This window comes from Diplotaxodon limnothrissa, linkage group LG22 (genome assembly GCF_057381915.1).
Source record: "Diplotaxodon limnothrissa isolate DT_005_m linkage group LG22, D_limnothrissa_male_GT1.1, whole genome shotgun sequence".
NCBI classification, from domain to species: domain Eukaryota; kingdom Metazoa; phylum Chordata; class Actinopteri; order Cichliformes; family Cichlidae; genus Diplotaxodon; species Diplotaxodon limnothrissa.
The window spans coordinates 12,075,043-12,100,527 of record NC_140616.1 but is presented as its reverse complement, the minus strand read 5'-3'; the positions used below and the strand labels follow the sequence as shown (position 1 = coordinate 12,100,527).

The following is a 25,485-nucleotide window of genomic DNA, read 5'->3' as shown; positions in this document are numbered from 1 at the left end:
AGTGAAAGCAAAAAAACAAGCGCAAATTCAAACGCGATTTCAATATGTCACATATTGACAGTGGCTCACCGATGCCAATGACATAATTACCCAGCTACATTTCTGAAAGAATGCAAAAGCATTGACATATATTTTTCCTTCCTACAATAGCCCAACGGGCAGGGAAGAGATAGATTTTGGTAGCCCGACTGAAAAAAAAAAAAATCGCTAGCTCCGGGACGTCGGGCTAGCGATATTGCAAGCCCTGTATCTGATTGAGGAATCATGCATCTTTGGAAAAGAGAGTTTATTACAGAGAAATGTCTCTTTCCAAAATAAAAGCTATACTATCCGCTTCTTCTGGGCTATATTCTCAGCAGCATAAGGAGAATCATGTGCTAACAGCTGTCTAAATGACTCGGCTAAAGTTAGTAGCATGCTTGTTGTTTTTGTCTTTGCACTAGGATGATGTCGGCGTAAATGTGCAGTCATATTCGTTGTGTTCCCACTAGTGCTTTCAGGTTAATCTCGTTGAAATGACCTTAACACCACAACACGGCAAATCTCCGTTAACGAGCTACCGCCGATCGCCCCGTGCATGGGGCTAGACGGCCAACACGTTAACGAGCTAACTGCGCTAACACACTAGTTCCCACCCATGTAATTGAGCATTGCATGGCACATCCAACATACTGTTTTACTTTAGTCCATGACTCGCTTACCTTCAGGGTCATACGTCACATGAAAACCAAAATAATTCCAAACGCCAGATCTGAATGAGGGTGGGGGAGGTGCCCTGCGCTCTTCCTTCTGACTATGCTGTCTGTGTTGAGCGCTCAGTGGATCTGCGCTCGACAGTGCAGCCTAGGCGGAGTAGTCGAACGCAGATTCACTGAGCGCTCAACACAGACAGCATCATCAGAAGGAAAGTTGATAAAATAAATTACAAATGTTGTATTGTTCGATACATATGCGTACCGAACCGAAAGCACTGTATCGAACGGTTCAATATCGATACGAATATCGTTGCACCCCTAACAGCTAGATTAACTCTTCACACCTTCGTAAAAATGGTGTTTCCGTATCAAACAGTACACACAAGCCATCATCTCCTAAGCACACAATGCGCCAACTGCACACTGATGGTATGAATACAAAACACATCTGGCTTTTGCTTTCTCTGTGCATAAGGTAGGCTATGTCAGTTTGAGCTCATACTTCTGTCATAGATCCATAAGCATAGAGGGATCCAAACTTCAAGTACTGGTGTACTTGAAACACATCAAAACAAACACAAGTGTTTATTTCCAAGTATAGGATTATTTGCAATCGCCATAATGACTATATGGGTTACTTGGTCTGCAGTGAACATGCTTCCTCTGCCCCAGCATCTGGTCATCTAGCAATTCTGTAAAGTAACAATTTCAGTATTTTTACATCAATGGTATTGGTGTGTTTCTCATTGGCATATGGCAGTGCTACAAATCTTTGTGCGAAGTGACTGTACTAACCGATTCTCATTTCAAGATGTCCTTATGGTACTTGCTACAGTGTAGCGGCTCGAGTTAGGCTGGACCCGTTGGCCAGCTACCCTCAGGGTCATTCCACGGTTGATTACATGGTCCACTATTGTAGCTCTGATGTCATCAGCAATTCTATTTCTTACTCTTCCTACCCTTCCTCTCCCCCCTCCTCATCTTCCTCTCCCCCCTCCTCGTCTTCCTCTTGCTCCTCCTTGTCGTCCTCTTCATCCTACTTCTTCACCTCCACGTCCTCTTCCTCGGCCTCCTCTACTTCTCACTCTTTCTGCTCCCTCCATTGTACTCCGCACACACAGCTTACCTGTATTATAGTGCTTAGGCTGATTGCAAAGTGAACTAATTATCTAAAAAAGTTTTGACATGTGAAAGTGTGCCAGACAGTTGGCAAATTAGTGTTAATGATAGCCATACATGTGTATACTTTTGCTAGGAGTGTGTTGGAAATTTGGTAATTGAGTGTTGTGCAGTGAATTGTGCCTACAGTTTTGCAAAGTGTGTGTTACAAAATTGCAAACTGAGTGCAAAGCAGTTTTTGTGCTTTTAGTTTTGCAAACTCAGTGAGTGGTTTTGCTATAAGTCTGAATAGTTTTAGAGATTGTGCTACAGGAATCACAGTTAGGGTTTAAGCATTCAGAAAAAACTGTAAGATGTATTCTTTTTAATACTTTAACATAAAATATTTTGAAGCTTGTAAAACATTTTTTTTGGATTACATGTTAAAATGTGTTTTTTGTAGCACATGTTAAAGAAATGAAATATAAAAAGATTTATGTCCCTACGCTGGAAACTTTGACAAAAAGTCTGAACTGCTTTTTGACACAGTGAACAAATTCAGTGGAAAGTCTTATCACTGTTGTGAGAAATCAAAATGTAATTTTCTTCATAGTTCCTCTGTAGCTGTGCCACAGAAAGTTCTGGGTATTTCTCTTACTTGCAACTCCAGTGAAGCAGTTAGTCTGAGATCCTGTGCAATTTACAGGATCAGTGTGCATGCAGTAGCCAAGGATCTTAAAATCACACGTCTCACAGGTGAGAGATTCAACTGTGGGAAAGAAAACAATAACCAAAAAAAGCAACTGTAAATAAAAAAGGTGCTGGAAAGTATCAGAAAGTGTTTTAATCAGCTGTGTCAAATATCTGACTCCATTTAATTACAATTTTATCAAAATAGGAACCTCCTTTATCACAAAGTACACAAGCAGAAGTTGTTTTTTAACCTGCCAAGGTTAACAGGCTGTTTATATAAGAAAGCAATTCAAGCTACATACCATGTTTTTCGGACCATGAAGCGCATGGGATTATAAGGCGCACTAAGCGAAACAAAACAGTCAGAGAAGTCAAATTTTACTCAACTCATTCCTCTTGCTTCCTCCACTTCCGTACCATTGATTCATTAATGTTGAATTCTCTTGCAGCTACTCTATTCCCATGTTGTTGCTGTTGACTGACCTCGTATTGTGGATAGATTTTTCATGACTGAAGTTTAACCCTTGATGAGTGAAAAAAGTTAGCTGTGTAACATAGCTCTGTCGCTAGTGATCACGTAGCACATCATTATACACAGCTAGCTAGTCCACGTCCTCTTCCTCGGCCTCCTCTACTTCTCACTCTTTCTGCTCCCTCCATTGTACTCCGCACACACAGCTTACCTGTATTATAGTGCTTAGGCTGATTGCAAAGTGAACTAATTATCTAAGAAAGTTTTGACATGTGAAAGTGTGCCAGACAGTTGGCAAATTAGTGTTAATGATAGCCATACATGTGTATACTTTTGCTAGGAGTGTGTTGGAAATTTGGTAATTGAGTGTTGTGCAGTGAATTGTGCCTACAGTTTTGCAAAGTGTGTGTTACAAAATTGCAAACTGAGTGCAAAGCAGTTTTTGTGCTTTTAGTTTTGCAAACTCAGTGAGTGGTTTTGCTATAAGTCTGAATAGTTTTAGAGATTGTGCTACAGGAATCACAGTTAGGGTTTAAGCATTCAGAAAAAACTGTAAACAAAAAAAACACACACACACACACACACACACACACACACACACACACACACACACACACACACACACACACACACACACACACACACACACACACACACACACACACACACACACACACACACACACGTTCAGTGTTGTATGACCCTAGAACTGGTCTACAGCCTACCACACCATCTTCAGATATAGCTGCACACATTGAGATGTTTCCCCCACGTTGTCCAGGGACTTGGATGGTAGCCCTTTGTCCAATAAGGTTACGTCCTCTGCGTCTAGTTTTTGCCAGATTGAAACCGGCCTCATCAACAACAATATACTTGTGATGATTCACAGCAGCGTCCAGCTCCATCACCCTCTAAAATAATAATTTAGTTGGTTTTTTTTTTTACAACTAGTAGTTGTCAGTACTGTTACAGTAATTGCATGCCAGTTTAGTGTTGTACCTGAATATATTCTGAACGCAGTTGTTTCACCCGGACATTGTTCCTCTCAAAAGGAACCAAGTAAATTTGTTTCATGGAAACCTGGTGCTTCTTCAAAAGCCGGGCAATCGTTGGAAGGCTAACTGATGGCACATTGGCAAAGGTGTCATTGCTGTTCTCAATAGCCTGTTTGATTTCAGACAGCCGTATGTCATTCCTTGCCCTGACCATTTCCACCACAGCCAACACCTGCTGGTCAGTCAAAACACGTGGGCGACCACCACCAGGTTGTCTCCTGTTAATTCTGAGGACAATCATATACTGTGAATATTGAAGTATTACAAATTACATTACTGTAAACTGACAATTACATGTTGTTCATCTATACAATAGAGTATTATATTTTAGAAGTGAAGTTGCTATAGCAGACATACCGGTTTTCTTGGCGAAAAGTTCTGATGATAGAGCTGACAGTTGACCTTTGTAAATTAGGCTGTACCAACCTGGCAGCCTCAGCCATGGTAAAGCCTCTGTTAACCACATGGTCAACAATGATGGCCCGGACTTCATTAGAGATGATGGTGCATTGTCTTCTGCCTACATTTCTCTGAAGACCACCTCTCTGTCGAGGAGCACCACCACCCCTTCGATGAAGGTTTCCTCTCCCTAAGAGTCTATCCTGCTCCATATTTGAACAGTGCAAAGTCTCAAACACAGTTCTACTTATATGGTAACTAATTGTGATCATCAGGGGGAAACAATTAGCAATTAGTATTTCTAGATTGAAAGCTCTTGCAGCAATGTGTAACTTACAAATGACCAGACAACAATCAGTCAAGTTGAAAATCCATGGACATAATGAAGGATTCATTGATTAAACATTAAGATCAGTTGAATTAAATGATAGAATAATGTATTAAACTGAATAATAAGAGATGCAAATCAAAAATTTGATAGTGATAACATTATAAAAGGCAGTAACTGTGAACAAAACATTTATTTAGATGAAACACTTATTTTGTGTAGTGAAAAGGATATTTTGTCATAATGTGTATTGTACTGACACAATTGAAAATATGCTGAAATGTTTGAAAAACGTGCACTTTTGATGATCTGTTGTGATATAAGTACTAAGAGTTTTGAAAATGTACCAATTGCTTGTGAAAACTGCGCCAAACCAATTAAAAAAAACTGTAATAAATACTCTGAGGCTAAAGATGCTTTTTAGAACTTCTTTTATTTTCATATAGTCATTAAAAGGAGAAATACAAAAAAGGAAAGCAACAACATGGAAGACTTAAAAACTCAATGTTTCCCTGAAACATCTCATAGATTAACTTTCATGACGTTGGCACTAGAGGTTTGTGTTTTATGTGACAAACAAAACTTCGCTTCATGACTATGCATGTAAGTTTACTTAATAACTGCTGAGATCCAAAGACTTCATTTTAGATAGAGTGTAAAGAACATGTTTTTTCTTAGGTTTTTGGTACGAATGGCTTTAGCTAGCATTGTGTGAAGTTTGATCACAACATGCTTCCCCAAGCGGAGGCCAGGACGGCTGCAGCAATGGCGGCAGAAAGGGTGATCTTGGCAGATGGGGCACCGCTTGTGGGGTTGCAATTATCCGTGGAGCAGCACGTGATTGCGAGGTTGTAGCTGACTCCCAGCAGGGTGTTGTTAGACGTAATGTTGCAAGCTGTAGTGTCACCTCGGCAGCCCCGGCTGGTGAAGCCTGAGAAGCTGGTGAGTGATGGGAAAGCTGGAGAGAGAAAAGTTATGTTAGGCTATTGAGACTTACAGAGGTGAAGAATGTTTTTATAACCTTAAACCAGTTGAACTGACTTTTCTTTAAAGCACAGCACCTGTTAACTAGTAATTTTCCACTGTCACCCAGCTACCACCACACCCTACTTTGTTTTGGCAGCTGAGGACATCGGGTATGTCTTCAGATACATTTGTGAAAGTAGACAGGTATAATTTATGTGATTCATTCCTGTGCTCACTTGCTGTGATATTTAAAACAATCAGGAGGTGACCTACCCACGGTTCCAGTATAGCAAGTGCTGGTGTTGGTAGAGCAGGTCTCTGTACTGCTGGACAAGCAGAACCCCACAAGGCCAAAGCTGCACTTGTTGCATGACAGGGAATCCACTGAAACACACAAAGGAAAGCAGAAAAGTGAACATCATTTTGAGAGGCGATCAGAAGTGATTGACATATTCGCTTGGCAAGGAAACGGTCACCGGTTACTTTACAGCCAGAGACACACATCCCGTGTTGGTCATCCGGCAAAATCAAACATGTGGCACTACCCGGAGTGACAAAGGGAGTAGCCAAAAGTATTTTTATCAGTGGAAAAAAAAATCAGGTTGATAAAGCAGTCAAGTTTTTGTTTCTGATTTTTTGTGTTTTTCCCCCTGTCCAGTCAGTTTTGCCCTGCGCCAGGTGTGACTGAGACTCAGACACACTGCAATGGAAAATGTCTGATCTGCCACACCCTGTACACAGGTGTGAGCAACAGCTGTCAGTCAATCAGCTTTATATGTTAAAAGGCTATCATCTCAATTCAGTCCAGAAACATCTGTTAACAAAAACACTTTCACTAAATGGGACGTCAAAGTAGGTTTTATTTAATTTGGAGGATTGAAAAAGAGTCAGTCTGCTGTTATTTTAGTAGACTTGTCATTAATCATAAATACACCAGAGGCCTGAACTTTTATAGACCTCACCCTGAGCAGCAGCTCAGTCAGTTTGGGCGTTAATTATTCAGATAGTTAAAAAAAACAGCACGGGCAAATATCCAAATATCATATAACGTATGAATTCTGCTTCCTGCATGCCTCACCCAGGCTTCGCATCTTGGCAACACACACGAAAAATGTCTGCATTTCCAGAATGTGAGAAAGAGCATCTTTGGGCAAAGCTGGAGCGGATTCTCCTGACATCGTGTGGTGCTCATGTGCAGTTGGCCCAAACAACACAAAGCAGGCACAGTGTTTGCCTCTGACGCAGTTACAGGAGTCTTACTTAGATGTTACCGTGAGGAGAATTTGACCAGTTTTGTCAAAAAACCAACAACATCCCATCACTCTCGATAGTCCCTTAACCAGCTGTCTCCTACTGTTTTTTAAGTGCCCTGTGAAGTGAATGATTACCCTCAGCACAAAGAAAAAAAACTTTTTTTTTTAAATGCTGGGATGATGGCAGATGTTTTATTTCTGAAATTATGGAAAAATAAATAAAAACCACCACAATAAGTTTGCCAGAGTGCTGAATTTATTTTTACCCTGCTACCAAAATAATTTACTAAAGACAATGATTTTTTTATCACCAAAAAGGAACTTAGCAGTAATACTTGTCTAAAGCATTTCAGGAAAAAAAAGATAATTTTACACCTTTTTTAGCTCCTCTGATTTCCTTATATTATATAAGATATCGTAATATTTATGTTATTTTTGTAACCTCATTTTATCATTAACCAATGCAGAGAACTGATTGGATAACCTTACCCAGCATGAAGGATGCAACAGCTGCGATGACTGCAAGCACAATCTTTGCCATCTTGTGTTGATTTGGTCGTTGGCTTCGAGTCCTCAGAAAGTCCTTCCACAGAGAGGCTGCTGGCTCTTGGCACTTCTCGATAAACTGATGAGCTTGTTTGGTGGGGACAGATTTATATTTGACAGCTGAAGGGAGTGGACAACAGTTTTTTTTTTTCCCTAAGCCGGGAGAGGGAGTGCTAATGAGCGAAGGAATGCCATGAATGATGAAAGCAGTGAGGCTGAAAAACGTAAAAACACAAAACCAAAAACAGAACTACCGACTAAGTGGTTCTTCTTTGTAAGTAAAATTTGCTTTTATTACAGAATTTGAGTTATTTCTAGGTTTACCCCCTTTTTTCCCCCCTCTAGAAATGACATCAGAACCCCAGAATAATCTTTTTAATCTCACATATGACACATCGATAAAGTCTCTCTCTGCAAAGTGGCACTGAAACCTGGTTAACCAGTAAATCTAGCAGTTTCACAAAAAGAAAGATTTGTTTCATCAGCAGTAAAGAAATCAAACCCGATACACACGTCTCTCCAGTTTCAATAGTTTTATTTAAAGACTTTGAAGCATCAAAATATACATTTTTAACACAAAAAAGGATCTCTTTTGAAAGTATTGCCAAACTAGCCATTTTATAAAAAGTTTTTGCAAACGGGAAAATGTGTATATGAAGACAAATCCGATCAAGACGCATTAGTCTATACATCCCCATCACTCCCATATAGCCAACATACACACTGGAGGGACCAAAAAAACCAAAAAAAAAAAAACCACGTTATTTAGACCTGGCAGGGGGAAAGGGGGAGAAACAAGAATGATGAACCGGTGCCAGCCTTAAGCTCCATAATGCGTTCATAAACACCCTTTATGCTTTGGTATGTTTCACAGGTAGTAATAATGTTATACAGCTAGTTTACACTTACTCCCCGTCTTAGTTTCCACTCAGTAAGATAAGAAACACATTTGGTTTAGCCTTAAAATTAAGCCCCCCCCCCCCCACCACCATCTTCAAATGCAATGCTGGCAGCGATGCTCAGAGTATCAAACTCTTCGTTTGAGGCGTTCTGACAGCGACAGAGCTAGAAAACAATTAGGAAATTCCTCACAGGTTATTCACCTAATTAAACCAAAATGCACATTGATATCAGTATTACACCCGATTAATATAAACAGACTTTATTAAGCATCTGTTACAGTAAATGCAGGCTGACCCAAATAAAGAAAAATGTTTAAAAGATTGAATTAATTGAAAAACATCTGAAACCAAAACTGCAACATAACTGAAGGACAGCAAACAAAAGACCCATAATGAAAAAAGAAAAAAAAAAAAACAAAAAACTCCATGATTACAAAAACCTCATGTTTAAGGACATTTTATCGAATCTCTGGTGTGTGTTGCATCCATGTTTGCATTTTAAACTGGTGGCATCTTCTGTCAAACCAGGAGGTTTCCCACAAACACAGCAGAGATGGTGGCGAGGGCCAGGGTCAGCGTGGGGGTGCCGGGCGCTGCGTTGCATAGGTTTGTGTTGCAGCACGTCTTGGTCATCTTGTAGACGGTCTTGTTTGTGCCAAAGTCCACATCTTCAGTCTTGTTGCATTTCGCTACTGCTAGGCAACCCTTCATCTTGATGTCCACAAATCCAACTGTGGAACAACAAACAGCGTCAGCGTTTACCACTCAGGGTGCTCGCAGATTCTTTAGAGTTTATCATATGTCAGCAAAAGTCTAGAAAGTGAGCAAAGTTCAGTTTGCAGAAGGACCAAGCATTATAAAAGAGATCCTGCAACCGTTTGTGAAGTCTGTTCATGAAGCATTTTTGCTCTTGCCATTTTGAAATTTGGAAAACTAATGTGTGAAAGATGAATTGGACTGAAACCACATGCTCTTTGTCACCAGTCAATAATCATTTAGCTTATCATGGAAAGCCTGACAATGTAATATGGCTACATGTTACAGGTAGAAATTCCCCAACTGAGAAGGATCAACTTGAATGGGATCAGTGACAGGGCAATCAAGAGTTTGTTCCTGCAGCACAATGTCTAAAACTCCCCCTTTGTTTGCATTTTAAGAATGCAGGGGTTTCACCTGAGAGCTGACGACAAGCTTTACAAGAATGCAGTGTGTTCACATTTGTAGCCACTGGCGGTGCTTACTTGCTTTCCCAACTCCACTGTAGCACAGTTCACCGCTTGCACACGTTTTTTCAGACGTCACACACAGACTTCCAATCCCAATGGCGCATTGGTAGCATACAAGAGCTTGGGCTGATATCAGATTTGGAGAAAAAGGGAGAAGAAAAGAGGAAACAGTTTAGTTTGTTACAGGGAATAAATGAGAGTTCAAACATTTGCATTGTTCACAGCCGCTTGAAATAGAGGCTGAGAAAAAGAGGCCTTTCAGTGTTTGTCCTCCATTAGGGTATCGACGTCTGGCATTTAACAGATAAGGACGACAAAGTCTGAGATAAAGAAAAATATGACCTTCAGTCTGAAGCACAGGGGAGGCTCTCTTTAGGCCCTACATGTGTTAAAAGGAACCCTCTGGAGCGGTTCTTCTGAGCCGATTATAAAAGAACGTTGTCCCAGTCTTGTCATGAAAGCACTTCCTCTTATTCAATTTTTTAAGACTGTAAATGTTGCTCATGTATGCAGAAACCCTTAGAGACCAATTCAGCTTTTTCAATAGAACCTGTGAGACAGCTGTAATCTGCTTTAAGACAAAAACAAGAAGCATGACTGGTCTCTGATAACACCATCCGGGTACAAGCTGTGATTTCACAACCTGTTATTTGTGCTGGGGTTGGGCGAAGAGGTAACTACAGTTTCCTTCAGTGCAGAGAGTGTTGACAAACCTTGCAGGGGAGAAAAAAAAAAAAAAAAAACCCAAGATAAGTGTCACCCATGGAATTTCTAAGCTACCTTTGAGTGCGTCACTAGAAAGAATTGGGCACAAACTGTACAACATTGAGCAGTAACCAATGAGACAGGGAAATTAAAGCATTGTAATACCGTGGCTTATTAGAAATCAAGCTGCTTATATTGCGAATGCAGCATTAAACAAATAAAACAGTTTAAAATGTTCAAAGCTTATAACTTTACCCTGAAATCATCTTTGTAGTTTTGGGCTACAGCTTAAGTTGTTCCTCAAGTCTACAACTTTTAATTATTGTCTTAAATGTGACATTTTAAAATTACAGACAATTTAGAATTACTGCCACTTCTGACAAGCTGGGAGGGGGAAAAAAAAAAAAAAGAAAAGAAAAAAAGAAACCCAAACAAAACACATGTAGCTGTAGACAAAATCTTCCAGATTATTAAGCTAATAAAACATCTCATGATGAGTAACCAATCACAATTGGAGTGTTCCCCTGAAGTAATTGCATAACTAGCGTGATGACTAAGCATCATCTGCCTTGCTGCATTGACTCACGCCCTTCCTCAGCTCACTAGTTCCCTCCTTTTTATCGTCCAATACATCGAGGGGGGGGGAGATTGTGTTGTGGCATGAGCACTGTAACAATGTGTTCTGATGTTTCAGTTCAATTACAAAGAAAAAACAAAAACAAAAAGGATGTGGATGTGATGCGATAGAGATATATCTCCATCTCATCACATCTACACCTTTGTACAGAGAACACAACCCCACACCCGCCCCAGCCGGTTTCGGTTACACCCCTGAGCTCATGTCATGTGGCAGTTTATGTAGTAGAGGTAAACATTAACTTTTGATTTAAAATAAATAAATCTGTATTAGGATACAACCAAGATTTGAATTACCGTATCAAAAAGCTTTCATATAATAGGACAACTAATTATAAACATGTGAATGTAGTCAAACCTGGAGGTCCTGTTAACAACGGGAGGAAAGAAACATCAAGTCATCAAATACAGCACCTTCAGTAAAAAGTAGCTATAGGACCACAGTTTTATTTTTCTTGCATCAAATTTGATAGAGATACATTTGAGAACTTTCTTATGGTAGGTTTGTTTGTTTAGTTATGGTGACAGGATATAACCAAGACTGCTGAGATGTGTTGCAAGACTTCCTCTCCAATCCAACCAGTTCCTCCACCTTCACGGAACCAACTCATGCACATACGTCACAGAAAACAAACCTGAGGTAAGGCGTGTTATTTTTAGTGTTTCAGGGTTAAAGGGTGCCCAGTTACAGCAGCACATTCGTTCACTTGAGGCGATGCATCAGCATATGACTGGTGGTCTTCACTGCCAGCTGGAGAACACACAGTTTAAAGATCAGCCTCTGGACCAATTCTTCCCGATGGTCAGCTTTAGAAAATGTGAAGGCGGACATTTGTTATCTTTATGGCCATTGATGCCACAGAGTAATTAAGTAATGTAATAATTAAATAACAAGGAATTTCCAGGGTTTTTTGTTTTTGTAACCACTATACAAGTGCTTTAAACACAATGGCTGGATGTTTCAAAGGACATTTACTCTGAATTAACAATAATTACTTGCATGCATTTCAAGCCTAGAAACTATTTAGCATTGAACTGTAATCTCTTTATTCTTAGCTATTAAATATATCACATCGAGTCAGCCTTTCTAAAATGTAATGACTTTATAAATCTATATCCAAGCTACAATACTTTTAGAAAACAAGGCACAATTCTGAAAATCCTCTTTGGTCCAGCATAATTCAGATACTTCCCTGTGTGATACCTATGAACAGTATTAATTTAAGAAATGTGAAGAAGGCTTAAGGAAACAAACACCTATATTTACTTTGAACATTTATAGATAACATGTTAATGTGATCATTTCTGAGGGATTTGCAGACTCTGAGGAGCATAGGCACCTTGTACAAGAAGCTTTCCAACACATTAAAAACATAACAGGCACAGTTCTCCTTTTTACTGAATTGCCCAAATTTAAAATGGATTTCGTTAGCAGGCTGTTCTTTAATAATGAAGGAACACTCTTTGAGCAGTCAGATGTGCCACATTACTAACGAAGTTGAGCCTCAGTCCTACACTGCCCTCCATCGCTCACAGACTAAAGCTGCAGGCTGTGGACCTGTGATTTTCCACTCCAAGGTCAAAGCACATACTAGTTGGACAAAGTATATTGAAAGGTGTTGTGTCTATGGTAATGAATGCAGAGCTAAATGAAGATGTTTCTTTTGTTGTTGCGGCAGTGGGGTGGGTACTGTTTACAGTGCCAACACCGTCAACTGCACAGGACTGGAGGGGCAGGACAATTTGGGAACAAAAAACAAACTCACAAGGCTCAGATTTAGAACTGTGGGAATCTGCTGGAAAAGGACGAAGGGAGGAGGCACTGACTAAATACCCTCAGCCAAACAATGAGTCATGTGCTGCAATATGGAAAGAAATTAAACCAGGAAGTCGGGAAACATGCAAACAAGCTCATGAAATCTGTTATGAGGGCGACTGTATTTAAAGGCTTCTTTCAAGGAGGGATGATGGCCTGTATTTGTATAGTGCTTTTGATGGTCCTCACCCTGCTCATAATAAACTAAAGATTAATGGTCCCTGGCAGCTCACACGAGTTTGCGTTTGGATTTAAACCATGAATAGGAGCAGCTGGTTTGTGGTGGGAAGTGTGTCAGATATTCACATTTTTAGAAAGGGGAATCAAATCCTCTCACCTGAACAGTTATCCCAAAATCAAAAGGCAGCGGGCCAAATGAAACACCTTAGTTTTAACTTCTGAATTATGTATTCCTAAGTTAAGCTTTAAAATGTTTTCTTACCAATAGCTATGATTCATTTCAGTTACCATCAACTGATCATGGCAAACAAATATGCTTACATTGCCTGGGGCGGCGCAGGGTTTACTGTGTGCAGGGTGGAGCCAATGGCCCATCTTTACTCCCTTTGTATTCCTATCATGTTTACTTTAGTCTCCATTTAGTCTAATTGTTATAATTGCTTTTCTTTTTGGGGAGTATCATTGACCTACATTGTTTTTGTGAAGTGGCTACTGTTAAATTTAGTTTCTGCCTCTGGGCTTAATAAAGTATGTCATCCATGCCTGCATGTCTGATTTTGGCACAGATTCACTCCAAATACGCTTCCTGGTGCAACCCTCCCATGTATCCAGGCGTGCCCCTTCCCTCCCAGTGTGAGTTTGTGGCTCAAGAAAGGAATCTTTTGCATGCAAGGAAAAATGTGTAAACCACTACAGTCACTTCCACATCACATCTCAAGCATATCAAAAATGTCTCTTTGGCAGGGAACACTGTAGATTACTTAGATTTATTGACTAAGGATTTAAAGCAGCTGGTAGCTGAACAGAGGTGACGATTTGTCTATTTTTATGTGAGCTGGTGATTTGGGAAACATTTCACTGGCCTGTAACAAGTTTCCTTCAGAAATGAACCAGTCCACTGTCTGAATCATTCACTTCAGACTCACCCAAACACCTTTATGCAATTATCACCATATGGGGATCACTTTTTGGTCACACAAGTAAAAAGGTCAGCATTATCGCCTGAAGGTACAGCAAGCAGCCAGGATGACAATACAGATCCCAGAAAGGTGTGGTTTGAAATGGAATACAAAGCACAGCAGCTGAAATCTCAAGGACAAAACTGGACAAAGGGTGTAAAACACAATACAAGCAGAAAAACAATAGAATAAAATAGGAAGACTGGACAGCAGAGGAATTTGAACCTTTGGCAAAGTCTCAACTACTACAAGGACAGAAATTTAATGTAATGCCTGGCAAGTTTTTACTTGACTTTGTGTTTAACAGCCTGGGATTTAAAAAAAGCACTTCTCCGCATATCACAAACAAGCTGCCTCACCCTGGAGCCTGCAATAATCAGCATTAAAATAAAGCCTGGGATGTGCACAGAGGGTAAACACTACAGCCAAAGTCTTAGTCACTCAGGTGAATCATACAATACACATCATTTAACATGCTAACAAAATAATTTAATTCTCTAATAAATGTTAAGAAATTTGATTTCACCTCCATCTAGACATTTTCACATTATTCAGTTTATTTTGAAGTTAAAAAAAAAAAAAAGTGTAAACCTAATTGTTAAGGTAAAAACAAGACAACCAATTGAAAACAAAACACAGACCTGACAATTTCACATAAACTTCTTTGAGCCACTTAAACTGTTTAAAGACTTAAAGCAGAGTGTTAGCGCTACTGCTTCTAGCTAAACCAGGTGATACGGATCATTTCTAGGCATTTGTACATGAACCTCGATACAAGTTTCATTCTTTGAGAAAAATAGTCATTTAACCACTCTTTAGCAAACCAATTCCTCAATTTCAATGGAAACTCCGAAAATTAAAACGACTGTAGCAGTTTATACACTTTGTTTTGGTATATTTTAACAAAGTGGCTCAATGGTTTACTTTTTCAGTCAAATAAAAGTCAGTTGTCTACTCATTACCTTTAGCTAGAGGTTTAATCACTGCTGTTAATACTTTTGAAAATAATTTTTTAAATTTAAGTCAACTATGAAGCTTTAGTTTCACCAAATCTATTAGCTGCCATCTTTAGCCAACGCCTTTGGTAGCTTAACCTCTTTTCTGATTATTTTAATCAGTTATTCGCACTTTTGGCTTAACCAACCAATTTAAATAAAACTCTCCATATCATTTCACTTACCAGTAATGCATTTAAGTCACAATGCCAGATAATGTATGGAAGACAAATTTAAATATTTTTGGAATTTTTTTGCAAAGGTCCTTTGCTCATTGAGCTATAAAGATTCTTTTTAAAACAAATTAGCCCAATTTGCCATGGGTGACTTTGAATCGGCACTTAAGCTTGTCAATATAAATTTTTCACAGGACAACTTAAGTTATTAGCTACTTTTAGCAATAGGGCACCATCATACATAACACATTGGACCCGATACCACCATTGGTTGCGAGGGGAAAGAGAGGCTATCCCTCAACTGGTTGTTGAAAACCACCTTGCAATTGTTTTGATCACAAGCTGATTGCCACAAAATCTGAAATAAAATTGAGTGAAGCTGACATTTAACACATGTTAGCCATAGTGCTCAGGCAACACCTCTAATATTTCTGCTTTGTGAGTAGCTGTGAATGCTTACTGAAAACGTCATCTTCCGTGCAAGCTATGAGCAACCACAAAATCTAATAATGATCAGATGAATTGCATGCAATCATGAAGACACAATTTCCCCTAGCAACCTCCAACCGGCTGCCTACAAAACCAGCACAAGTTTATTAAGGGTCAAACTAACAACACTCATTTGAGATAAATGTCAGCTTTGTATGCAGAAGCATTTATTTTCTGTGCAACTTTCTTATTTCTTATGTTTTTTAGAGTGGAGTGTCTCCATTTTACCCAAGCTACACTTAGAAGCAGCGCATTTCCATATACATTTATAGTTTACAGCATAAATAAATCAGAGCTGCATTTCATATGAGTGGTTTAATATGCATTACTATTCACAAACTTTGATATGCGGCTGGGGTTTTAAATGTTTCATATCTTATCTGCAACAGTCAAAAGATCTCTACCCTATGGAAGCCCGTTTCCGCCACTAAAAAAAAAAAAGAAGCTAGTATCCATAACTCGAAATTTCGAGTTACTTTTCTCAAAATTTCGAGTTAGCTCTGCCAATCAAAAATATACGTGAATGAGGTCGCTTTCTTGTTACACGGAAGCATATGGCGCAGGACCGCGCACTCAAAAACGGATCCCAACAAATTAAAGTATGTTTGCTGATAGTAACACCATGTGATTCAGCTAATAACACAGGGATTTCATCATTTGTGAAGCCAGGCTGAAAACACTCAGCAATCTGTGCATTCACGACTGGATGTAATACCGGTAGCTTAGCTGTAGCATTTGTAGCTGAGGGCTTCAGCTTCCGGGTAACATGGAAATGACGTCATTCACGTAGATTACTGATTGGCAGCGCGAACTCGAAATTTCGAGTTGCTTTTCTCAAAATTTCGAGAAAATAACTCGAAATTTCGAGAAAATAACTCGAAATTTCGAGAAAATAACTCGAAATTTCGAGAAAATAACTCGAAATTTCGAGAAAATAACTCGAAATTTCGAGTTATGGATCCTTTTTTTTTTTTTTAGTGGCGGAAACGGGCTTCCATACTACCCAGATTATGAGATGAACTAGAACATACCATTTAAAACCACAGAGAGATATGGGGGGAAAAAACAAACTGATATTTGATTTAGTTTACGCCCAAAAGGGAAGGTTTCCTCATCTTTACATTCGTCTAGGTGGTGTTTATACCTTCTTTTGCGCACACACCCAGCAAAAACTACGGTGGCTGGGAAGTGCAAATCGCAACAAATTAAAAAACCGCAACAAATAAAAAACAAACCACAACAAAATACAAAAAGCCCACAACAAAATACAAAAAGCCCACAACAAATTACAAAAAGCCCACAACAAATTACAAAAAGCCCACAACAAAATACAAAAAGCCCACAACAAATTACAAAAAGCCCACAACAAAATACAAAAAGCCCACAACAAAATACAAAAAGCCCACAACAAATTACAAAAAGCCCACAACAAAATACAAAAAGCCCACAACAAAATACAAAAAGCCCACAACAAATTACAAAAAGCCCACAACAAATTACAAAAAGCCCACAACAAAATACAAAAAGCCCACAACAAAATACAAAAAGCCCACAACAAATTAAAAATCCTTGACGGAAAGGGATTGTCTGAAATACCGGAAGTGACACAAGCGTGATGTCACGAGAGGGGGCGTGGTCAGGGTTTTTGGTTGAGGCGCCACATTTCTGGGCCGAACAAAGCGCTAGCGAAAGAGCGAAAGTACACGGATAACACCAGCTATGGTTCGTACTTGCTGTGCGGTCGGTTGTAAAGTTAGATCGCACGACCGGCAAGGGAATAAGGTTGAAAATGGTTTATCTTTTCATTCTTTCCCCACCTGGAAGCAACATGAGGCAGCTCATGTATCGGATGTTACCAAAGGAAGGCGTCTAGCCTGGATAGCAGCTGTGAGACGAGCTGATATCCAGTTCTCTTCCATCTCCAAATATCTGTTGGTGCTCCAGACATTTTCATTCCCGTAAGTTATAGATATGTTCATATCACTCTTTATCCGGTCTTTAAGTCTGACGTCACTAGCATGGGCTCAAACGCTGCTGCAGGTCCATAAATCACAGGATCACTGTGGCATTACTGAGAGTTGAAAAACTGTCTAAAGTCTTTCATCTGTAATAAAATTATCAGCGTTCTGCTCTACCATGTGTAACAATTGAGTTTAGCATCCATGAAAACGAAACGGAATATATGACATTTAACAGAGTTAGAAATTAGCAGGAAGTTAGCTCGCTAGCTTCCATCTAAATGAGGGATTTTGGAAACAAATTCAAACGTACAACTCTGCTATCACTTCCAACATAAATGAAGACAGAAAACTAAACAGCAGTGACGTTTGTAGGGCACTGTGAGTAAAATGCGTTTGATTTCCTCCCGAACATTCAAATTAGTGCAATCATAAATTCATTCATGAGGTGCAAATTAGAGTGAGAACACGTGGAGGCTCTGGCTACGTTCACACTGCACGCGAAAACGCATCAAATCCGACTTTTTTGACCGTATGCGACCCATATCCAGTCATGGTATGACGGTGTAAAAACAGCACAAATCCGATATTTTCAAATCCGATCTGGGTCACTTTCGTATGTGGTACTTAATCCGATACATATCTGATGTTTTAGGAAGCAACTGCTGTTTGAATGGTCATGACGCATTAAATCCGTCTTTTATTTCACTGACACAAAACATATGCCAATTATCAGCGCTGGAGAAGACATTGAGAACACATGAGCGCTTCGTGTGCATCCCGTGCAGATGTTAGTGAAACTGTTGGGAAGATAACGTGAACATTTTATTTGTACTGTATAATCTGCAGATTCTGACATAAATCTGCAACTATCCTTTGAAGCACCGCTCCTCTCTAAAACAACAATAAGGATCATTATTAGGCCATATGTAAATAACAAAATAACTTAAAGCAAAATTGGACAACGTAAAGTCTGAAACAAGTCTTTATATTAAGGGCCATCAGTCAAACAATGCTGTTTGGTCTAAACAGAGCGCGTTGTGTGTGACGTCTTCTTTTGCGCATGCGGGCCACTTTGAGGGTTCACAAAGGACTGCGTTTGCTGTCACATTTTATTTGTAGTGTGAACAAGCAGACACAAAATCAGATTTAAATTAAAAAAAAAAAAAAATCGGAATTGAGCATTAAGACCTGCAGTGTGAACGTAGCCATAGTGAGTTCAGTGCATTGATGTGACATTGTCCTGAAGGATTTAGTTATTCTCAGTGGTTAAAGAAATTGCAATTATTTATTCATATTTATTATAAATAATCCTAATTATATATCTTGCTTCCATGTTTGTGTCCTGTGTCACAAAAAATAAATTTTTTACTATAATACATTGATTAATGACCTGCAGAATCTCCTTATCATATTACGTGTCCATAATTGTCACCTAAAGTCAAACTTTATGCTTTCTCCATCTTGAAAGTGATGACATCCTTGCATTACATACTTTAGGTTCATTTTCTGAAGGCAGGTTTCTGAAAGAGAACAGGCAGATTTGGAATATAACATGCAGCGTTCTATAGATGGATACATAAAAAAATGGAAAATTACATGTATGTGCTAACTTTCTAAATACTTTGTTACATTTATGATAAAATGGATTTGAAAGTAGATAAAACAAATTTATGTCGGCCTTGGCTCATTAGAGTCCTTGTCTTTAAATTAACTTTGTATGTTTCAGGTACTGCACTCTCAAAGACTGAATGAACCAGCATTGGGTCATTGTGAGCATCACAGGGAAGGTTGAAGCCGCCCACTGCACCTGTATGGCCGGAGTCCTGGAGACCTGCATCCATGGCGCTGCTCTTCTGTTTAATGTAGAAGCAACAGTGCAGATCTGTGGCACAAGGACTGTTACAGATGAACCTGCATACTGGGGTTTTCTGGGTAATATGACCAAGATACAGCCAGAGGTTGGCCATAAGATGGACTTCTCCTCTTCAGCTGACCAAAAACTGCTCTCAATCAAAACATAAACAGACCATCTGTAGTGACAGGTAAAAGGAGCCGTCCTCAAAAAAGAAAAATCCCACCTGCTACTGTGGAGGAGTTGTCACTGCTATTGGAATCTTTGCTGGAACACAGTAAAGCTGTGGGTTGTGGGAATGACCCATAATGTTTTATATAAGGGTCTAGATTTATGCCTGAAGTGCACTGCCGTGTAAATAATTTGCATTTACTGAATATGTACTGACTGAGTACCACTGTTCAAAAGTTGAATAAAGAAACAAACTAAGTTTTGCTCTTTTTTTTTTTTATTAAAACCACCTTACAGAACATCACATCAGTTACAATGTAGAATCCATGTCATAGTTTATAAAGGACAAAATGTTTACACAAAATCATGACAGCATTTACACGATATCACCCACTACTAACGTTACTTTATTTACTATCAATTACTTCAATTTATGTTCTGAAAAATTACCGCTATTTATACAGCACAAGACTAAAGAATATTTAACAGGAGCAAGTTTCATTTTCCCCTGGTTTTACTACCACACTGTTCACCAAAACGGCAGCAAACCTTCACCATCTTATCCAGAAGGGTCACCTCTTCACCCTCACATGGAAGAAGTAATCTGATTGGCATGGTGGTATGTTTGAAGCAGGTCCCTTGTGTAGCGCTGGAACTCAGTCACGATGTTTCATCCATTTCATGGGCTGGTTTGCTGCAATAATGCCAAATAATTAGTAACTCTATAAATAGAAGGTAGTTCTGCAAAATCACTCAGTAGGATGTTTTTTTCTAATTTTCTATGACCTCAGAGTGCATCGAAAATAAAACTAATAGGCTATAAAGATATGAACATATTTAGAACTTACCGGAATGAAAATGTCTGGAGCACCAACAGATATTTGGAGATGGAAGAGAACTGGATATCAGCTCGTCTCACAGCTGCTATCCAGGCTAGACGCCTTCGTTTGGTAACATCCGATACATGAGCTGCCTCATGTTGCTTCCAGGTGGGGAAAGAATGAAAAGATAAACCATTTTCAACCTTATTCCCTTGCCGGTCGTGCGATCTAACTTTACAACCGACCGCACAGCAAGTACGAACCATAGCTGGTGTTATCCGTGTACTTTCGCCCTTTCGCTAGCGCTTTGTTCGGCCCAGAAATGTGGCGCCTCAACCAAAAACCCTGACCACGCCCCCTCTCGTGACATCACGCTTGTGTCACTTCCGGTATTTCAGACAATCCCTTTCCGTCAAGGATTTTTAATTTGTTGTGGGCTTTTTGTAATTTGTTGTGGGCTTTTTGTATTTTGTTGTGGGCTTTTTGTAATTTGTTGTGGGCTTTTTGTATTTTGTTGTGGGCTTTTTGTAATTTGTTGTGGGCTTTTTGTATTTTGTTGTGGGCTTTTTGTATTTTGTTGTGGGCTTTTTGTAATTTGTTGTGGGCTTTTTGTATTTTGTTGTGGGCTTTTTGTAATTTGTTGTGGGCTTTTTGTATTTTGTTGTGGGCTTTTTGTATTTTGTTGTGGTTTGTTTTTTATTTGTTGCGGTTTTTTAATTTGTTGCGATTTGCACTTCCCAGCCACCGTAAAAAACAGCTCTGCACCCTCCAACAAGGACACACCCATCAAAAAAAAAAAAAAAAGGGGGGGGGACACGTTTTCCAAAGAAAGTGGAAAAATAATGGTAAAGCTTCCAGGACCAAAAAAAAAAAAAGATACACATATAAAACGGTATTAGAACATATAAAAGCTCAGTTTAGAACTAAAATAAAGATCTTAAACATAATTTAATCATAAAACTTGTACAAAAAAGTAAGGCGTTAATTAGGAGCGCACACATGACTGTGCAGGTGATAGTTACCGACTACAGCAAAGTTCAACTTAAACATTTATTGCTAAAATTCAAACTTAAGTCTTTAAAGGTAGCAGTTCACTTCAAACGTATTTAGAGAAAACTCATTTTTATTGAATAATTCGTATAACGGGTAAGCTGCAATTAAATCGAATATTTACTTGTGCGTTTGTTTGTTTTTAAACTTACCGATTGCAAAGCACAATCCGACTGCAAAAAGCTGGAGGATAACTCTGTTCATCTTGGGTTAAAAGAAGAGAGGGAGAGAAACAAATGAAGAAAGTGCGCTTTAGGAGCTGGCTGCCTGTGAGCTCTCAGACCGTTATAATCTCGACCTAACGACAAAATTTTCCGCCATCGCTGTATTTATAATCCTCCCCCTCCTTACCAAATGTCACCGTTACCCAATCAGAGGAGCTCATTCTGAACGTCCATCGTGATTGTGTCGACCTTCACACAGCTCATACAGGTAGGAAGATTACCTGAAAGCAGGAAGTTATAAATACAAGAAAGCTGGGAAATGCTGAGTTTGTTTGGCTCGTAGCTCATTTGTTGTTGACGATATTAACCGGGTTTCCCACTTTCCCAGTCATATAAATCACGCAAAGTCAGGATTTTTGGATACTTCCTTAATACCACAGATGATTATCAGACACAAAATCAGATGAAATGACAGTTTTAACAGCTTTTTGTGGTATAAAAGATGCACAAAAGTGTACAAAGACTATCACACAAGAACACTGGAAAACATACACTTCAAGTTTTTATTATCCTTTATTTATCCAAATAAAACGTAAATCTGATTTCCAAGAGAGATGTGACCAACAGGGCAGAAAAAGTTACAACAAATATAACACACAACAAGTAAAAGACAAATACAATATTCCATACAGACAAGTGTTCACAAGGCAGAGTGATGTATATGATTTCCACAGCCAGTAATAAAACATAGAGCACAATGTTAGACAGTATCTGACCTCTTTAGGTACTGGGCACATGCATTCATAAAAAAGCAGACCATGGTAATCCAGTAAAGGTAAAAAGCAGTTGTGTAAATCAAATGTTTGCTCACTTGGTAAGATAAACCAGATGGATTATAAGCGACTCTGGTTTGTTTTCATCTTGGGCACAAGCCTTTTAATGTGAGTTTTATTGTAAAGATGTTGGAAAAATATTTTTGGTACAAAATACAGAATAATTTCTCCTCATGTGATCAATGCCAAACCTTTCACCTGAATAACTGTTCTAAAAGTCCTATATTGTAAAAGATATATCAACATTTCAGACCTCGATATAGTTCCACAGAAATGAACAGTCTGATCCACGTGTAGCTTGTTGGGCTCTGGTTACCCTATGTGCTTATATTTTGATATATTACAGTGTTTCTACCCGGGTTTATAATGTTTCTTTGATGCTCATTAGTTGCCAGCATAGACACAATGTATCAACATAAGTGGTAATAGATCTGCTGATCTGTGGATACTGAAACCTAGACACACTGTGTCTCCATGTGTTTATAACATATAAACTATTTATGTCTACACAGGTGATTTATTGTCGCTAAATTTGCAAGATTTATGCCATTTTTACTCCAATAAATTACTAAATGTGACCAAAAATGACCAAAGATACATAGTGTGTCCACTTATGTATGTATTTTTGGTCATTTTATGAGTTTAAGTGGCCTCATCTTTAGACACTTATTATATGTTACAGTTAACAGAGTTGAGGGAAATCAAACAATGTTTGCTTTCTTATTCCTAAAAATTAAATTTAAATTCACTGGACGAGTGAGACCTGGTAGTAAAATAAAGTTGTGATGTTCATGTTCAAAAGGACACTGCCCTGTATTTTGAGGAATTTACAAAAGTCCCAACACAAAGGCTACCATATAGGATAATTAAAATCATACTTTCCCTAATAACTAAGAATAAATCAACTCCGTTCAGCTCAGTATTAATTTTCATCTCTTTATAAGCTTATTGGTTCAGTTTCTGCTGGTCCGTCACAACAATCCTAGTTTCTAATGTTGCATCATGGGAAAATCATTTGCCCATCCCTGGTTTAGAGGGATCTCAGGTGTTATGACCCAGCAAATCTTTTCAGCTTTTCTTTGTTACTGAAATACAAAATCACTGAACGAGAGTGGATTTCTGCTCTCTCGTGCGGTGTTATAAGATACAGCACTGACGTTCGTAAGGAGGACACAGCATAATGTTACACGTCTGTGTCAGCTTCTCATTTGAAATATTACTTTTCTTCTAATGAGCAGACCTGTTATTTCACAATTACTTCATAATCTTACGTGTTCAAATTCCAGAAAATAATTAACATAACAATTTCTGGGAGGGCAAAATCCCTTTGAGCTGGCTGACACCTTAAAAGAACTTAATGAGAGGTCTTCTGGTGAAGGCCCAGTTAAAGCATCAACTTCTCTCTAGTAATATGATACTGTTATTTCCCACAACTGGATGAGGGTTACACATTAGTGACACACAACAAACTGACAAACAGTTGGGAGCAAAAAGAAAAAGAACTGATACTTGATTTTTTTTAAAGGGTTTATTTCAGCTTTCCCATGTAATGGAGAAAGGGACACGGAGCTACTTTTCATGCTTTGATTAAGATCTCTCACATCGATTGCTGGAAACATAAGTAAACATCCCTATTAACAACTTGTTGGATAGCCTTTAGCTATTTTTCAACAGGTAGGTGATGGCAAGCAGCAACCTCCAGAGCTGATGCAGAAGTGCAAAAAAAATGATGTTGATTTTTGAACAGAACCACATTTTATTAGTAGTCAGTACGGAAACATTGGGAAATAGGCTTGCAGAATTTTCCCCTATAATGACCCACGCCATGCAGCCATTTGTTAGGCAAGTCTGGTGTGCACTGAAGGGCTGCTTTGGCTCGTTTCCAATAAGTGCTAGTCCTTGAAAATCCCTCAGAGCTCAGTTATGATGTGGCACTTCATGGACCTTGGTTTGGGTTTCTGCACTAAACTGGTTTGTGGGGATACCTGGGCAGGTGTAAGCTATTAGCAGTGATTGAATGGTTCTCTGGTGTGGTGAGTTTTGTCTTAAGCGGACTCTCTTACACTGTAAGTATAGCAATGTGAACTTTTGTTGTTTGCTAACTTCCAACAAAATTAATAACAATAAAGTTGTATGGCATGTGGTTCATTTGAGCTTGTGCGTTGTGTGTGTTTCTTTATTGTTATTTTTGTGTGTTTTGTTTTGTTTTTTGTGTGTGTGCTTTGCTTTACATTTACAGTGAACCAAGGAGAGAGAGAACCAGCCTAACTGGGTTACATGGGATAATTAGCATAAATATATACTCACTGGGCAACTGATCATGTACACCTCGCTATTACCAGGTTGGACCCATTTTTGCCTTCACAGCTGCTTCAGTTCTACATGGCACAGATTCAACGCGGCCCTGGAAATATTAGTCAGAGATTTTAGTCCATTTTCACATGACATCATCACGCAGTTGCTGCACAATTGCTTGTTGCATATCCATGATGGGAATCTCCTGTTGCTGCACATCCCAAAGGTGCTCTATTGGCTTAAAATCTGATGATTGTGGAAATCATTTGTGTGCAGGGAACTCACTGTCATGTTCAGGAAACCAGTTTTGAAAAAAAAAAATCCTGTACAGCATTAGGCCACCGTCAGTCTGATAGGATGGATGTCAAATTCTGTTCCTTACATTGTGTTTTGCAGTGTTACAATAGAAATCAAGACTCATCAGATCGTGTTGTTCTAATCTTCTGTTGTCCACTTTTATATCGATGCATCTTTGCTGTGCTTACGTATAAAGGATACTGTCTATTATTGAGCACCAAGATTTATTACAAACCTTAAAGCTCTTACCCACAATAGCATGTTGCATGCTCGGGTCTGAGTTGACTAAGTCACTGGTTCATTCTGATTTATGAGGCCATTCTTGCTTTGATCCCATCTTACTTACTGACTTACATGCATTAAAAAAAGCAAGAGAAGTTATTGTCCTCAGTCTCAAGACTTTCTTTGGTCTGTACTGAAAGTTTGCACTGAAATTAGAAATAAGGGCAGCT

General features: G+C 39.0%; 2 protein-coding genes across 2 annotated transcripts; both read right to left on the bottom strand.

Annotated features, from left to right (window-relative positions):
- Positions 1-5,431: 5,431 nt before the first annotated feature.
- Positions 5,432-7,551, bottom strand: LOC146609483 (uncharacterized). Its single transcript, XM_085346747.1, has 3 exons — positions 7,449-7,551; positions 5,980-6,090; positions 5,432-5,698 (listed from the first exon to the last, which is right to left on the bottom strand). Exons 1-3 carry the CDS (start codon positions 7,498-7,500, stop codon positions 5,463-5,465), a joined length of 399 nt encoding a protein of 132 aa, XP_085202873.1. The 5' UTR covers positions 7,501-7,551; the 3' UTR covers positions 5,432-5,462.
- A 718-nt stretch (positions 7,552-8,269) lies between these two features.
- On the bottom strand, positions 8,270-21,729 carry LOC146609482 (sperm acrosome membrane-associated protein 4-like). Its single transcript, XM_085346677.1, has 3 exons — positions 21,597-21,729; positions 9,649-9,759; positions 8,270-9,138 (listed from the first exon to the last, which is right to left on the bottom strand). Exons 1-3 carry the CDS (start codon positions 21,646-21,648, stop codon positions 8,927-8,929), a joined length of 375 nt encoding a protein of 124 aa, XP_085202803.1. The 5' UTR covers positions 21,649-21,729; the 3' UTR covers positions 8,270-8,926.
- Positions 21,730-25,485: the final 3,756 nt, after the last annotated feature.